This window comes from Lepidochelys olivacea, assembly GCF_965140295.1.
Source record: "Lepidochelys olivacea isolate rLepOli2 genome assembly, chromosome: 3".
Classification (NCBI taxonomy): domain Eukaryota; kingdom Metazoa; phylum Chordata; order Testudines; family Cheloniidae; genus Lepidochelys; species Lepidochelys olivacea.
The window spans coordinates 179,897,521-179,915,083 of record NC_140413.1 but is presented as its reverse complement, the minus strand read 5'-3'; the positions used below and the strand labels follow the sequence as shown (position 1 = coordinate 179,915,083).

Genomic DNA, 17,563 nt, shown 5'->3' with positions numbered 1-17,563 from the left:
GCGTATGTACTAATCCTCCCAGTTTAGTGTAGTGCCACATCCATCTCCTCCTCCAAAGCAGGCCTGATCTAAGAAATTAGGTCGGTATAACTACGTCACCCAGGGGTATGAAAAATCCACACACCTGAGCGATGCTGTTTTAACTGACCTAACCCCCAGCGTAGAGAGTGCTTGGTCAATGGGAGAATTCTCCTGTCGACCTAGCTACTGCCTCTCGGGAGGTGGACTACCTTCCTATACCAGTGGGAGAACCCATCCCGTCAGTGTAAGTAGCTTCTTCACTGAAGCGCTGCAGCTTTTTAAGTTTAGATTAGTCCTTAGGTAATACATTGCTAATTTCCCACAGACATAATTACTGCTTTCGTTTGAAGGGCCATCTTTGCTTATTTCTCCTCTCTCTCTCTATTCATATCTTTCCTTGACCTTGTCCTTCCTCAGTTACCAGTCTGACTTCATACCTCCTGTTATTGAAAGGACAGGTTACCGAGAAAAGGTGGCATGAATTTTAAAGAGGCCCTGTCAAGAAGTTTAGAGCCAGAATTTAAGATATGTTACTATGAGATTTTACAAAAGCTTATATTAATGTTTTCATGATATTTTAAAAGAAATATTTAAATTAAAATATTTCCTTGAGATTTGGGGTAAAAATTTCAAAAGTGCCTTCAATGGGAGTTAGGTGCCAAGTCTGTGGTTTCCCTCCACAAGTGTTTAGCAACACAGGAGAAGCAGAAGCAATAAGGGCCCAATCCAGAGCCTCTGGTAGTCAGTGGGAACATACACATTGACTTCAATGGGGTGCAGACTGGGGCTTTTGTTTTGGGCACATAGTGTGATGGAATAGAGAAGCATAGATATTAAGAATTAAGGAAAAGGTATAGTCAAAGGTGGAGAGGGAAGGGAGGAGAGGTCAGTCAAAGGAAGAGAAGTCAGGAATACTGATAGTTTAGAGCAGTAGTTCTCAAACCTTTGTATTGGTGATCCCTTTCACACAGCAAGCCTCTGAGTGCGACCCCCCCCTTATAAATTAAAACACTTGAACACTATTTTAAACACTGAACACTATTTTAAACATTTTAAACATTGAACACTATTTTAAATGCTGGAGGTGAAGTAGGGTTTGGGGTGGAGGATGACAGTTTGTGACCCCCTGTGGAGTCACAACCCCCAGTTTGAGAACCCCTGGTTTAGAGGTCATGGTAGGAGAGCTGAGGAGCAATATGGAGTGAAAGATATGAGACAGTAGAAATTCAGTGATGGAAAGGTCTGTGAAGAAGCAATGTTGAATAAAGATGAATGCAAGGAAGTGGCTGTGATTGTGGGTGCGAGAATAAATCCAAAGTTGCATGTAGAAAGGGAAAGTAATGGTGACAAGTTGGAGGTTAATGTGTCTGATAGGAAACAGCGTGAAACTGAAATCAATGAGGTTGAGGGTGGGGGACTGAGAAGAGAGGAAGAAAGGTAGCAAGGTGTTCAAATTAAAGAATAACTAGGAGGGGACAGAGTTGAGGGTAGTAGTAAATGACAGCAACATGGAGAAAGCTGAGAGGAGTCTGATGGAGTGGATTCAAAGAAAAAGGAGTGAAACAGAGAAAGGGAATGGTTGGAATCAGCATTGTGACAGGAGGAGATCTATGCCACGGGTACACTTTTTCTTGCTAGAAGCTTTGGCTTGTGGTACATGAGTGACAGAGAGGGCAGAATCCAATGTTTCAACATCTTTGATGTATGAGTAGCAGGAAATAGACCAACAACATAATGGTGAAAAGCAATTACATTTTTAAAAATTCCTCTTTTAATCATCTAGGGTGACAGTCACACAGGTAAAAGATTCTTTTTGTGTATAAATGTCTGATTTTTATCTTCACAGTATTTAATTGAGTTACTTAGCTATTGCAACATTTTCTTGAGAAAAACAAGAACGTAGCCATTAAGATTTCAATGATGGCATTAAAATTCCTAAAAAAAAAAATCTTCCAGGACAGTAAGATTAATAAATAAATAATGGGTGAGGTTCTGCCCTGCACTTGGAGTGAGAGCTAAGAGAAGTCCATAGCTGTGTACTGCTCAGAGCAGGAATAGGTGACAGTGGTAAAAACACCTGAGCTTTCTCTATAATAGTGCTTCCCTCTGTGATAGACAAATAGTGTAAAAAGACTAAGGGCAGGTCTACACTACGGCGTTAAGTTGACCTAAGTTACGCAACTCCAGCTATGTTATTCACGTAGCTTAGACTGACTTACTGCGGTGTCTACACCATGCTGCATCGATGGGAGAAACTCTCCCATCAACTTACCTTACGCTTCTCGTTCCGGTGGAGAACCGGAGTCAATGGGAGAATGATCTGTGGTCAATTTAGCGCAAGGGTTCTCAAACTAGGGGTCGGGACCCCTCAGGGGGTTGCAAGGTTGTTACATGTGAGGTCATAGAATCATATAATATTAGGGTTGGTCACATCAGGAGGTCATCTAGTCCAATCCCCTGCGCAAAGCAAGACCAACACCAACTAAATCATCCCAGCCAGGGCTTTGTCAAGCCTTAAAAACCTCTAAGGAAGGAGATTCCACCACCTCCCTAGGTAACCCATTCCAGTGCTTCACCACCCTCTGAGTGAAATAGTATTTCCTAATATCCAACCTAGACCTTCCCCACTGCAACTTGAGATCATTGCTTCTTGTTCTGTCATCTGCCGTCACTGAGAACAGCCAAGCTCCATCCTTTTTGGAACCCCCCTTCAGGTAGTTGAAGGCTGCTCTCAAATCCCCCCCCCTTCTCTTTCTGCAGACAAAATAACCCCAGTTCCCTCAGCCTCTCCTCGTAACTCATGTGCCCCAGCCCCCTAATCATTTTCACTGCCCTCCGCTGGACTCTCTCCAATCTCTCCAGAAGTCCACATCCCTTCTGTAGTGGGGGGGGGGGGACCAAAACTGCATGCAGTACTCCAGGTGTGGCCTCACCAGTGCTGAATAGAGGGAAATAATCACTTCCCTCAATCCGCTGGCAATGCTCCTACTAATACAGCTCAATATGCTGTTGGCCTTCTTGGCAACAAGGGCACACTGCTGACTCATATCCAGTTTCTCGCCCACTGTAATCCCCAGGTCCTTTTCTGCAGAACTGCTGCTTAGCCAGTCAGTCTCCAGCCTGTAGCGGTGCATGGGATTCTTCCTTCCTAAGTGCAGGACTCTGCACTTGTCCTTGTTGAACATCATCAGATTACTTTTGGCCCAATCCTCCAATTTGTCTTGGTCACTCTGGACCCTATCCCTACCCTCCAGCGTATCTACCTCTTCCCCCAGCTTAGTGTTATCTGTGAACTTGCTGAGGGTGCAATTCATCCCATCATCCAGATCATTAGTGAAGATGTTGAACAAAACCGACCTCTGGGGCACTCCACTTGATACCGGCTGCCAACTAGACATCAAGCCGTTGTTCACTACCCGTTGAGCTCGACAATCTAGACAGGCTTCTATCCACCTTATAGTCCACTCATCCAATCCATACTTCTTTAATTTGCTGGCAATACTGTGGGAGACCGTAACAAAAGCTTTGCTAAAGTCAAGATATATCACATCCACCACTTTCCCCATATCCACAAAGCCTGTTATCTCATCATAGAAAGCAATCAAGTTGGTCAGGTATGACTTGCCCTTGGCGAATCCATGTTGAATGTTCCTGATCATCTTCCTCTCCTCCAAGTGCTTCAAAATGGATTCCTCAAGGACCTGCTCCATGGTTTTGCTGGGGACTAAAGTGAGGCTGTAGATCCCCGGGTTCTCTTTCTTCCCTTTTTAAAATATGGGCACTATATTAGCCTTTTCCCAATTGTCCGGGACCCTCCCTATCGCTACGAATTTTCCAAGATAATGGCCCACGGTCACGAGCTGTCAGCTTCCACCCCAAACCCTGCTTTGCCTTCAGCATTTATAATGGTATTAAATTAAAAAAACACTTTTTTGTATATTTATGAGGGGGGTCGCACTCAGAGGCTTTCTATGTGAAAGGGGTCACCAGTACAAAAGTTTGAGAATCACTGATTTAGCAGGTCTTCACTAGACCCACTAAATTTACCCCCGGTGGATTGATCGCCGTAGCGTCAATCCCCAGTAAGTGTAGACATGCCCTTACTGTAGTAAGGCCCTAATGTAAAGGTAGCTCAAAACAGTTACCACAGGAGGAGCACAATTGTCCTTGTCTTGCACCGAAAGGGGCATGGCCTGAATAAGTGGGCATGACCAAGTGATTTGTAAATTTCACTTATGCTGAGATACTTCAGAGTTGTAAAATTAGTATAGGGTAATCTTCTCTCTCAAACTGAAGTTAGTCTTGGGCTCCTTTAAATTCTCCATAAATCAGACACATAGGTGGTGTACCAGGAGACTGATACCCTGGCAGCTGTTCCTCAGCTCTTGCTTGCTGAAACAGTAAAAAATCAGGAACACATTGTTTTAAAAAAAAAAAAGAAGAGCATGCAGTCATTTCAAAACACCCTCCAAATTGCCTAAAGTTACTGCTATAAGGAATGCTGTCTTCATAAGACAGATGGTTCAGAGAATGACCTGACAATGGTTTGAAGAGAGGTGCTGTAAATTTTTGTGAGAACAAGATTAACAGCTCATGATGGAGATGTTCAGGCACCAGAGGAAACACATGGAACACACCTTTCGTAAACTTCCCATAGTAGACTAAGTGAAGAGTGTCAATCCATGCATCGCATGGTGGAAAGCTGATAAGGCCAATGGACCTTAATAGAAGTCAAAGACATTTTGACCAAAGTGTAGGAGATAACTCTAGATAAAAGCGAAGAATGACCGTCTACTCCCTTTCGAGCTTCCCACCTGGAAAATACCTCCCACTTCATTGAACATTTATCTGGTTGAAGGCTTTCTGCTTTCTAATAGGATCTTTGACTTCAACATAATGCTTGCTCTTGTGTTCCCAGCAAATCAGAAGCAAAGCCATCAGCCTAAAAGATTTTGAATCTGGAGAAGATGAGAATGGAACACGTGTTTCCAGCTAATCAACCAGATCACACACATTCTCTGATAGAGACGATAGCAGTGGGGAAGCCAAGGTGATAGCAGTAGGTAGGAGGACAGTAGTCCACAAAGTCTCCATGAATCAGGAGGATCTTAGAGACAATGCATGAATGGAATAGATGCTGGTTCAGGGGAAGAACTAGTTAAAAGAGGAGGAGAAGGCGGCCTTACTGAGTCAGGTTACCAAGAAAACTCTACACAGGCATCAAGATCCATCCCTGAAAAGAACAAGACTGTCACAGCTAGTACCAGGGTCCTTGGCCTCTGAGGTCTAACTTTTGTCAGGAGGTGATTTGGTACCAAAGCCTGGGACACAGCACTTCAGCTTCTATTTAATATATTCATACAGTAAAACTAAAACTATCTCTATCCTGTCTTGCACTCAATTGCTGGTAGATGGCAGCAAATGACAGATTTTTGAACAAAGCCCGTTGCCAACTGTGTCCACATATCTATTCAGGGGACACCATCATAGGGCCTAATCACATCAGCCATACTATCAGAGGCTCGTTCACCTGCACATCTACCAATGTGATATATGCCATCATGTGCCAGCAATGCCCCTCTCCCATGTACATTGGCCAAACTGGACAGTCTCTATGTAAAAGAATAAACACAAATCAGATGTCAAGAATTATAACATTCAAAAACCAGTCGGAGAACACTTCAATCTCTTTGGTCACTTGATTATAGACCTAAAAGTGGCAATTCTTCAACAAAAAAACTTCAAAAACAGACTCCAACGAGAGACTGCTGAACTGGAATTAATTTGCAAACTGGATACAATTAATTTAGGCTTTAAATAAAGACTGGGAGTGGATGGGTCATTACACAAAGTAAAACTATTTCCCCATGTTTATTCCCGCCCCCCGTCCCGCCCCGCTGTTCCTCAGACGTTCTTGTCAACTGCTGGAAATGGCCCACCTTGATTATCACTACAAAAGGTTTTTCTCCCCCCCCCAACCCCCGCTCTCCTGCTGGTAATAGCTCACCTTATCTGATCACTCTCGTTACAGTGTGTATGGTAACACCCATTGATTCATGTTCTCCGTGTACATAAATCTCCCCACTGTATTTTCCACTGAATGCATCCGATGAAGTGAGCTATAGCTCACAAAAGCTTATGCTCAAATAAATTTGTTAGTCTCTAAGGTGCCACAAGTCCTCCTTTTCTTTTTGTGGATACAGACTAAGGACGGCTGCTACTCTGAAACCTGTGCTATATCAGGTTCTCCTTTTACATGACTGCAGAATCTTTGGTTCTCAAAACAAAATGATGCTACCTTTGCATTAGCAAGAGATCTGAAATTTGTAAATGGATAGGTTTCAAATATGAAATACAACTCTTTAAATGTGTTTTATTCTTCAAGAAGTTTAAGTAGCCACTCTGACTCTTCCCAACAAACCCCTTGACTAGGGCTGGATTTGTGGAAATTCTGGTGGTTTAGGAACAGCTACACCAGCTCTCCATCAGCTGATAACTCTCCAACACTAGTGGAATTCTCAGAGGACCAGATTTGGCTGCTTTCCAACCACTTCCTGCTACTAGAGTGATACTAAATGATTGGAACATAGGAGAATCTTACCTATAGGATGTATTTCACATATTGAACACTGAGTCTCATTCACAATCATGTTACATTACAAAAATTGTTGCACAGTCAGGGAAAACAATAAATTTTACTATAACACAATGGTATATAAGGCACAAATAAAAACGTAGGCAAATTGATTGCCTGGGTATCTAAATTAGCATGATTGGCAGAAAGTAATCAAACCTCATTCTATTAAGGTGGGATTCACCATCTGGTACTATTATATGCAGTCTTAAGAATATATTTTTTATCATGCAATCAGCATACCGTCTTTAAAGAAGTTCTTGTATTGTTATTAGTTTTGTGATATAGTGTCTTTTTGAGGAAGCTATGGCAAATAGCAAGGGAATTTGCTCTCTGCTTTAATCTCTCTAACTCACTGGTGGGCAACTTGCGGCCCACAGGCAGCCCATCAAGATAATCTGATTGTGGGCCGCAAGACATTTTGCTGCTGTTGACCGTCTGCAGGCATGGCCCGCCGCAGCTCCCAGTGGCTGCGGTTCACTGTTCCCAGCCAATGGGAGCTGTGGGAAGTGGTAGCCAGCACATCCCTGCGGCCTACCACTTCCTGCAACTCCCATTGGCTGGGAATAGCGAACTGCAGCCACTGGGAGCTGCGGAGGGACGTGCCTGCAGACGGTCAATGTCAGCAAAATGTCTTGCGGCCTGCAATCAGATTACCCTGATGGGCCACATGCGGTCTGTGAGCAGCAGGTTGCCCACCACTGCTCTAACTAGAGTCACTTCTTGAGGGAGAGAAACCAGCCGGTTGTGTTTGAACGGAGCTCCATGAAAGAGGGGAGTGTATGCAAGCAGTTTGTGACTAACTCTGTTCAAGGGCTGCTGTATATAGTTTAAAATAAGCAAGCTGTACTAAGAATATGCCTAGACAGCACATCCCTGATTTCTTCTCCCACAAGGCCCTGACATCTACTACTGCTTCGTAGAGATGCAACAATACTGTGGCCTGTGGATCTCTGGGATTCTGTAGAGAGATGGCTATTCATAAGGTGCTAGCTCTTGTTTCTACCTGCTAAATTGCATTAAAGAGACAAGGTGGGTGAGGTAACATCTGTTATTGTACTAACTTCTGTTGGTGAATGAGACAAGCTTTCTGTGTAAGCTCAAAAGTTTGTCTCACTCACTGGCAGAAGTTGGTCCAATAAAAGATATTACCTCACCCACTTTGTCTCTCTAATATCCTGGGACCGACACAACTACGTCAACACTGCATACAAACTGCATTACAGATAGATATAAATACAGTAGAATGTCAGAGTTACGAACACCTTGAGAATGGAGGTTGTTCGTAACTCTGAAATGTTCCTAATTCTGAAAAAAATGTTATGGTTGTTCTTTCAAAAGTTTACAACTGAACATTGACTTAATACAGCTTTGAAACTTTACTATGCAGAAGAAAAATGCTGCTTTTAACCATCTTAATTTAAATTAAACAAGCACAGAAAGTTTCCTTACCTTGTCAAATTTTTTAAAAACTTTTTTTAGTTGTGTACATTTAACACAGTACTGTACTGTATTTGCCTCTTTCTTTTTTTGGTCTCTGCTGCTGCCTGATTGCATACTTCCCATTCCAAATGAGGTGTGTAGTTGACTGGTCAGTAGGGCTGTCAATTAATCGTAGTTAACTCACACGATTAACTCAAAAAAATTTATCACAATTAATCGCACTTATAACAATAGAATACCAATTTAAATGTATTAAATATTTTTGGATGTTTTTCTACATATTAAATATTGATTTCAATTACAACACAGAATACAAAGTGCAAAGAGCTCACTTTATATTATTATTTTTGATTACAAATATATGCACTGTAAAAATGATAAACAAAAGAAATAGTATTTTTCAATTCACCTCATACAAGTACTGAATTGCAATCTCTTTATTGTGAAAGTGTAACTTACAAATGCAGATTTTTTTTTTTTGGTTACATAACTACACTCAAAAACAAAACGATGTAAAACTTTAGAGCCTACAAGTCCACTCAGTCCTGCTTCTTATTCTGCCAATCACTAAGACAAACAAGTTTGTTTACATTGACTGGAGATAACTGCTGTCTGCTTCTTATTTACAATGTCACCTAAAAGTGAGAAGAGGCGTTTGCATGGCACTTTTGTAGCCAGCGTTGCAAGGTATTTACATGCCAGATACGCTAAACACCCATATGCCCCTTCCATGCTTTGGCTACCATTCCAGAGGACATGTTTCCATGCTGATGATGCCCGTTAAAATAACAATGTGTCAATTACCATTTGTGACTGTATTCTTTGTGGGGCGGGGGAGGGGAGAGGAGAGAAAGGTATGTCTCCTGCTCTGTTACACCCGCATTCTGCATATATTTCATGTTATAACAGTCTTGGATGATGACCCTGCACATGTTCATTTTAAGAACACTTTCACGGCAGATTTGACAAAATGCAAAGAAAGTACTAATGTAAGATTTCTAAAAATACTACAGCACTTGACCCAAGGTTTAAGAATCTGAAGTGCCGTCCAAAATCTGAGAGGGACGAGGTGTGGAGCATGCTTTTAAAAGTCTTAAAAGAGCAACACTCTGATGTGGAAACTACAGAACCCAAACCACCAAAAAAGAAAATCAACCTTCTACTGGTGGCATCTGACTCAGATGATGAAAATGAATATGCGTCAGTCCCCACTGCTTTGGATTGTTATCAAGCAGAGCCCATCATCAGCATGGAAGCATGTCCCCTGGAATAGCTGTTGAAGCATGAAGGGACATATGAATCTTTAGAGCATCTGGCATGTAAATATCTTGCAACGCCAGCTACAACAGTGCCATGAATGCCTCTTCTCATTTTTAGGTGACATTGTAAGCAAGAAGCAGGCAGCATTATCTCCTGTAAATTGTAACCAACCTTGTTTGTCTGAGTGATTGGCTGACCAAGAAGTAGGACTGAGGGGACTTGTAGGTTCTAAAGTTTTACATTGTTTTATTTTTTAATGCAATTATTTTGGTACATAATTCCGTATTTGTAAGTTCAACTTTCATTATAAAGAGATTGCACTACAGTACTTGAATGAGGTGAATTGAAAATTTTAATTTTTTTTTGTTTTTTACAGTGCAAATATTTGTAATAAAAAATAAATATAAAGTGAGCACTTTACACTTTGTATTCTGTGTTGCAATTGAAATTAATATATTTGAAAATGTAGTTAACATCCAAAATATTTAAAATAAATGGATTCTATTGTTGTTCAACAGTGCGATTAATCGCAATTAACTTTTTTAATCATGACTTCTAATTGCTTGACAGCCCTACTGGTCAGTTGTAACTCTGGTGTTCATAACTTTCCCTAAGGTTCTACTGTACCTTAAATACTTTCCTAAAGTTATTTTCAATGTTAGCAATTGACACAGATATGTTACCTGATCACAAATGGAAAAGGACATGGAACTCTATAAAGGTGTGGTCCACCCAATGAAAAACAATTGAAGAGCCTGCCCCGAGTCTCCTTATTCACTGGAGAAGTTGAAAGGGTCTTTGCCCCAAGCCCCCTTGCTTCCTGGAGAGGCCAGGGAAGGGGGAGACTCCCCCATACATGCCCTATCCCAGGGGTCTCACACACAGTTATTTGCTGTGGCCTGCCAAGCTCCCCGTGCACCCCCCATGCACCCCTCAGGGTGGAGTGGGGGTGGGAGCGGAGGGGGGGGGCTTTTGTGTCTTTACATAAAAAGGTGTCAGTGATGCAGCCCTCGGGCCAATGTACTAGTCCTGATGTGGCCTTCCTGGTGATTTGAGTTTGAGATCCCTGCCCCATCCCAAATCTCCGCACAGGGCCTGCCCTGACACTCCTCACTTTTTCCAGGCCGGGGAGAGAGTTCTTCAGGGTGAACACGAAGTCGTGTTGGGGGAGAGGACTTCCTGGGAGGGCCAGTGGGTCTCTCCCTCTCCTGGATGTCCGGGGGGGGGGGGGGAGCGGGGCTCTCCCGCTCCTTAGGGGGTTGTCTCTGGGGTCAACGGTTGGGGGAGAGTCCCCCAGGCTGGTGTGGGGGAGGGCTCAATATTTGGAGATCTCTTCCCCTGCCGGCGGGGGGGGACGGGGACGGACGAGGGGTGCCTCAGGAGTTAGGAGCCTCCCCCACCCCGGTCAGGGGCTGAACAGCCGCCCTCCCGGGGGGTCTCTCCGCGCGGGCTATGCCCCAGCGCTGGGGCGGGGCGCGGCGCGGCCTCCCAGCTCCCCCCACCGGGCCTGGGCAGGGAGCTTCGGGCCCGGCGCAGACTCAGCCTGGCACGCGGCCGCTTTTCCAAGAAGCTTGAGCCGCGCGCGCTGCCGTCCGGGCCCCGCCAGCCGAGCCCAGGAGGTGAGGGCGGCGCGCCCCGGCTCCGTCGGTCCCGGGCACTCCCGCAGCGGGTCGGAGCAGGCCGGCTTCCGCGCCTGCACCCTGCCATGTCCGCCCTCGCCAAGGCCTCCGGCGCCCTCAAGTCGGTGGACTATGAAGTGTTTGGCCGGGTGCAGGGTAAGTGCGGGGGGCGGGCGGAGTGCACGATGCGGCTGGGTGCGCATGCGCGAAGCTCCCGGGCCGGTCACTGAGCCAATGCCCTTCGTTGGCTGGGGCCTCAGGCCCTGCAGCAGGGGGCCCGGGGAGCAGGGGCTGGGCAGGGGGCCCCGCTCTTCCCACCCTCCCCCATGAGAGCGAGAGGGAGCGGGGGGTTCGGCCCCTAGTCTTTTCCTAGTGACGGGCAGGAGTGGCCGCAGCTGGGCAAACGTGTTAAAGTTCAGCATGCGTCTGAGGTCTGACTGAGGTCAGTGTGTAAAACAAAGGGCTCGTAAAGGTCCTGTTTGTGCTCGTTAAACGTGCATTATCGCTTGGTGCGTCTAGGCAGTAATCTTGCCCCTCCCATCCATATAATTTTTCCAGAGGGTTGCATAAATGGGAGGTGACTCTGGGAAGGAGTACGGTGGAAAGGGATCTGGGGGGTCGTAGTGGATCCCAAGCTAAGTATGAGTCAGGAGTATAACACTGTTGCAAAAACAGCAAACATCATTCTGGGATGTATTCAGGGCCGTCCTTACCCATACGCAAAGTACGCAGCTGCATAGGGCACCAGGAAATTTGAGGCACCACATTTCCTGATGCCCTGCACAGCTGCATGTTGCTCCAGCCCCTGCTCCTGCTCTTCCCCAGGGCCCCTGCCCTGCTCTGCCCCATGCCTTCCCTGACCCAGCCCAGCCCCCACTCCCCTGAGCTCTGCAGCCGGGCTGGGCCTGCACTCACCTGCAGTGGGAGTGCAGCGACCCGGCCCCAGCCCGTGCCACCGGTGAGTGCTGGGGGGTGGTGCCCCCCAAGTCAACCCTGCTCCCCCTGCGGAGGCCTGGGGCCCGCCTCCCCACCCACAGAGGCCTGGGGCCAGCCCCCCCGCTCCTCCCCCATGGAGGCCTGCCCCACCCCCATGGATGGCTGAGTAGGGCCGCGGAATTGCTAGGGATAGCCCTGGATGTATTAGCAGGAGTGTTGTAAGCAAGACATGAGAAGTAATTCTGCCGCTCTACTCTGTACTGATTAGGTCTCAGCTGGAGTATTGTGTCCAGTTCTGGGTACCACATTTCAGGAAAGATGTGGACATATTGGAGAAAGGCCAGAGAAGAGCAACAAAAACAATTAAACGTCTAGAAAACATGACCTTTGAGGGAAAATTGAAAAAAATGGGTTTGTTTAGTCTGGAGAAGAGAAGACTGAGAGGGGACATGATCATAGTTTTCAAGTATGTAAAAGGTTGTTAAAAGGAGGAGGAAGAAAATTTTTTTTTCTTAACCTCTGAGGATAGGAGAAGAAACAATGGGCTTAAATTGCATCAAGGGAGGTTTAGGTTGGACATTAGGAAAAACTTCCTAGTTGTCAGAGTGGTTAAGCACTGGAATAAATTGCCTAGGGAATCTCCATCATTGGAGATTTTTAAGAACAGGTTAGACAAACACCTGTCAGGATTGGTCTAGATGATACTTAGTCCTGCTGTGAGTGCAGGGGACTGGACTAGGTGACCTCTCAAGCTCCCTTCCAGTTCTATGATTGTATAGAAGCTTCAAACTCTCTCCGAGTTTGAAATTTGAGTGCTCGAGTTTCACAGCCATACGCTGCCGAATGAGGAGGCTGGATTGTCTATGAAGAACAAAGAAGCTTTCCCAGAGATGTGCAATAGTGCACCTTTACGATGAACTAGGAGGCAATGAAATTTCATGAGCAGTGATGCACCTTGAAAGCATCCTATTGATCGAAGCACCTTTTGCAAATTGTAGCTCCACCAATGGAGTAAAGTTGTTTGGGGAGGGAAAGGCTTTATCCTAAAAGAGGTCCACAGCATTAGTAATTAGGTGAACCGGCATAATAAACAGAAAAGTTTAAAGATGTTAAAAATTGATAATTAGAAGCGCACTGCTTTGAAGTGATTTCAGGAAGCTCATGATATAGTTCTGTGGGGCAGACCTAACTTATTGTAAGAAATAAGGAAGTAATAAATGAAGTATGGAAATAAGTACAAAATGTACTTAAAATACTATATGGTCAAGTGTAGTCTAAATTATTTTTATTTTCATTCAGTGTGTGTGAAAGTTAAATAAGAGGTTCATAGAATCATAGAATATCAGGGTTGGAAGGGACCTCAAGAGGTCATCTAGTCCAACCCCCTGCTCAAAGCAGGACCAATCCGCAGGTTGATATCTTGAAGCAGATAAACCTAGAATGGAAGTTTCAGTTCTTCTTCAAGTGTGTGCGTGCCCATTTGCACAGTTGTTGGAAACTTTTGTCTTAGCGTTATCTGTAGGGTTGGCTGTGGTGCCCCCTTGAGTGCCACATTCATGCGTTGGTATATTAGGCGCCGCTGACCCTACACCCTCTTAGTTCCTTCTTACTGCCCGTGGCAGTTGGTTGGAGTGCCTCGTCTTGCCTTCAGCAAGAGTGTTAGTGGTTCTTCTAGTCCTTTGTTCTACCTAATCTGTACATAGTTAATAGTAGTGTTAAGTTAGAGTACTTAGAGTCCCGGCTGGGACTTTGTCCCCAAGCGGGGCATGCCCCACTCTCCTGGCTCCAAACTGTGTGCGTCATGCAGCAGGCCAGTGTCTATCAGTGACCCTCCCACAACAGCTGCCTGAAGTGTTTGGGGGAAGCCGATAGAAAGGACAAGTGTCGCATTTGTAAGAGCTTCTGTCCTCGTACAGAAAAGGAGTGAGGCTTCAGTGTGAAGCACACTGCCGGCACCAGGCTCCACCTGGCACTATTCCCCCTTGCTGGTGCCGAAGAACCCCCAGAAGAAGATGAGCCCCTCGGCACCGAAGGACAAGGGGGCTGTGGGCAAAGGACCTTTGTTAGGCCATATGCCCACTGTGGGGTTTCACAGGGGTACTGCTGAATTCAGACCCCCCAGCCTGGTCAGGGATCCACCCCTGACCCCGGGAAGCAGCAAAGGTTGCTGGCCTCTGCCAAGGCCATCAGGGCCCGAAGCAGTCCCGGTGGCCAAAGAGCAAAGCCAGCCGGCTTAGCAGATGCCACACCAGGTGATTGTCTTGGCTATGATCCCAGCACCGAAGGGGAAGCCTATGGGAGTGCAGCCTCACAGGAGGGCGGAGCACCCCTGATCACCAGACCTCAGGTACACATTCCCATCTCTGCGACCTCGGACACTAGCACCATAACGTGGCTCTCCAGCTAGACGACCCAGGTCCCTAATGCGCTCCCCGCCTACTAGGCGCGGGATGCCGGAGCCGCAATGCTGTTCCCCGTACCGCAGGTACTGGCGAACTTCCGGCCACAGGTTGCCTAGGCCCCGGTCACCCTCCCCCAGGCAGTCTCCTAGACGTGGGTCACCGTCCTGGAATGGCCGCTCAGAATCATAGCGCTGGTCCCAGTTGCCCTGGTACTGCTCCTCCAGCAGATGTCACTACTTGCCTTCGCCTCGTAGATCACTGTCCGAAGTCAGCAGGCAAACCTAGGCCTCGACGGCTCCACCGTGATCGCTGGAGGGACAGTGGTGTGGGTCGGACCAAGAATTTAGCCTTTACCCCAATAAGGGATTTCTTCTTGACGTGGGAGACCATTGCAGCACCGACCACAGTGCCATCGCAGCAGGGGCAGTGGCCTACCCAGTGGCCATACTGGAACCCATGGGGAGTGCCAGTTACGCTGGTCACGTATTCCCAGCCCTCCCTGGCTGCCTCGGATAAGCCAGCCATGGCACCGCTGGCGCCACAGTCAGAACACGGTACCGAGCCAGATGCGGCACCAGCGCACCAGACCCCAGCACCAAAGGAGCCTTCCCCGGACAAGGAGGGGGAACATGCTCTTCCTCAAGCAGGACAGTCCTCGTCATCATCCCCTGATGAGGCGGTGGCTGGGCCTTCCCACTCCAGTGGTCCCCCGGATGACTTTAAGGAGCATTAGGCCCTCCTTAACGGATGGCTGAAAACTTAAAGCTCGAGGTCAAGGAGGAAGCCGACGACCTCTTCAATGTCATTTTGGCCACCACTCCTGCTCGGATCGCATTGCCCCTCCAACTGGGGGGGTCCTTAAAATTGCCAAGTCACTGTGGCAAACCCCCTCTTCTATTCTGCGACCTCTAATAAGGTGGAAAAGAAATACTATGTCTTGCAAGGGGATTTGAATGTCTCTATACACATCCCCTGCAGCATCACTTGTTGTGTCTGCGTGAACGAAAGGCACAAACAGGGTCAAGTTAGCCGCACACCGAAGAACAAAGAGGCCAAAAGACTTGATTTGTTTGGCAGAAAAGTTTATTCGATGGCTCGCCTACAATTCAGGGTCTCTAATCACCAGGCCCTGCTGGGATGCTATAATTTCAATCTGTGGGACTTCCTGAATAAATTCAAAGAGGCCCTCCCACAAGATCATGCCCAGGAGTTTGCTGCGTTGGTGGACAAAGGCACGTTGGTCGCCGGGGGAGGGGAGGTCCTGCAAATGGCCTGGGACACTACGGACTCGACAGCCAGGGTGGTCACATTTGCAGTGGCCACGAGATGCAGCAGTCTCCTGGGCTGTCCCAAGAGATGCAGGCCATGATCCAAGACCTCCCTTTCGAGGGTACCGGGGTCTTCTCCAAGCTCACAGACTCAAGGCTCCATGGCCTTGAAGACTCCCGAGCCCCTCCATTCCCTGGGCCTTCGTACCCGGCAACAGTCTAGGAAGCCTTTCTGTCCTCTGCCTCCTCTCCATCAGCAGTCCAGGTCCTGAGGAACTCCAAGAGCAGGCTCCTACAGGAGAAAGGATAAAGACAAGGGGCATAAGAAGCAATACTTGTCAGCTTCCTGCTTGGCTGCACAACCTGACCATCCCTGAGGCCAGGGAGGCTAAAAACAGTAGTTTTGAGGGTGCTCCTGAGCCAATCTCATGGATCCATCCCTCCCCTTCCTCAACTGCCGCCGCCCTTTCTGGTCGGCCTGGTCCTGTATCACCTTGGACCGTTGGGTGCTCAATACAGTTTTGTCGGGCTATACCCTGCAGTTTATTACCAACCATCCCTCCCACCCCTCTTCCCCATCGCTCTTCAGGGACCCTTCTCACAAGCAGCTCCTCGTTCAGGAGGTCGACAGCCTCCTCTGTCTGGGGGCAGTGGAGGAGGTCCCTTGGAACATGGAAGGAAAAGGGTTCTACTCCTGTTACTTCCTAATTCTGAAGGCAAAAGGGGGCCTCAGACCCATTCTGGACCTGCCTCAACAAGTCTCTCAAGAAGTTGAAGTTTCACATGTTCTCCCTGGCCTCTATCATCCCCTCCCTGGATCTGGGAGACTGGTACGCCACCCTCGATTTAAAGGATGCTTACTTCCATATTTCCATTTTTCTGGGGGCACTGGTGCTTCCTCCATTTCATGCTGAGACAGTGCCATTTCCAATTCATGGTGATGTCCTTTGGTCTCTGGTCAGCCCCAAGGGTGTTCTCAAAGTGCATAGTGCTGGTGGCTGCTTACCTGCAACATCAGGGAGTCCAAATTTATCCATACCTCGACAACTGTCTAATAAGGGGCCGGTCCCGAGACTAGGTGTGGAGGCATCTCGAGCTGTTCTGTTCCACCTGTCGCGACCTGGGGCTGATAATAAACGAGCAAAAAGTCTAAAACCCCAGTGCAATGCATAGAATTTATTGAAGTGGTTCTCAACTCCATTCAGGCCAGGGCCTTCCTCCCCGAGACTTGGTTCCAAGCCAAGGTGGATCTCATCTTGTGTATACAAACCCATCTGTTCATCACAACCCACACATGCTTGAAACTGTTGGGACACATGGCAGCCTGCACATACGTGGTCCGGCACGCATGGCTCCACCTCAGGCTGCTACAAGCTTATGGCTTATGTTCCCAACCAGCACAACCTGGATCGGGTGGTCAGAATTCCAGACAGTGTACTGTTATCTCTCACCTGGGGGCAAGATTCCACGCTGCTATTGGAAGGAGTCCCCTTTGTGGCTCTGGCCGCACTGATGACCCTCGTCTCCGATGCTATGGACCTGGGGCGGGGAGCCCACCTCGGCGATTTCAGTATGCAAGGTGATTGGTTCAGTTGCGATTGCTCCTTGCATATCAACGCCAGGGAACTCAGGGCGGTTTGCCTGGCTTGCCAAGCCTTCCTACCTCATATGCAGGGAAAAGTGGTTCAGGTACTTACAGACAACACAGCAGCTGTGTTCTATATCAACAAGCAAGGCAGAGCCAAGTCGACAGCCCTCTGTCAAGCCCTCAGGCTCTGGGACCTCTGTCTGCAGTACGGTATACATCTCATTGCAGTGCACTTTTTAGGGGCCAAGAACGCCTTGGCAGATCGCCTCAGCAGGACCTTCTTGTCTCACCACGAGCGGCCCTCCATCCAGAGGTGGTCAGTTTCATCTTCCACAAGTGGGGAATTCCCTGGTTGGACCTGTTTGCGTCCAGGCAGAACAGGAAATGCCATG

At 47.3% G+C, this 17,563-nt stretch overlaps 1 protein-coding gene across 5 annotated transcripts in view; it reads left to right on the top strand.

Moving 5' to 3' along the window:
- The window catches only part of ACYP2 (acylphosphatase 2), a 177,376-nt gene that overhangs the window by 35,271 nt on the left and 124,542 nt on the right, over window positions 1–17,563 (top strand). Inside the window, exon 1 of one of the 5 annotated variants that reach the window (XM_084622264.1) lies at window positions 10,776–11,133. The exons of 3 other annotated variants lie outside the window; for them this stretch is intronic. In XM_084622264.1, coding sequence (XP_084478390.1) covers window positions 11,064–11,133 — 70 coding nt within the window. In that variant the 5' untranslated portion in view covers window positions 10,776–11,063. Of the gene's footprint in view, window positions 1–10,775; window positions 11,134–17,563 lie in introns of those variants that run through there. One more of the 5 variants, XM_084622263.1, reaches the window with a different exon arrangement.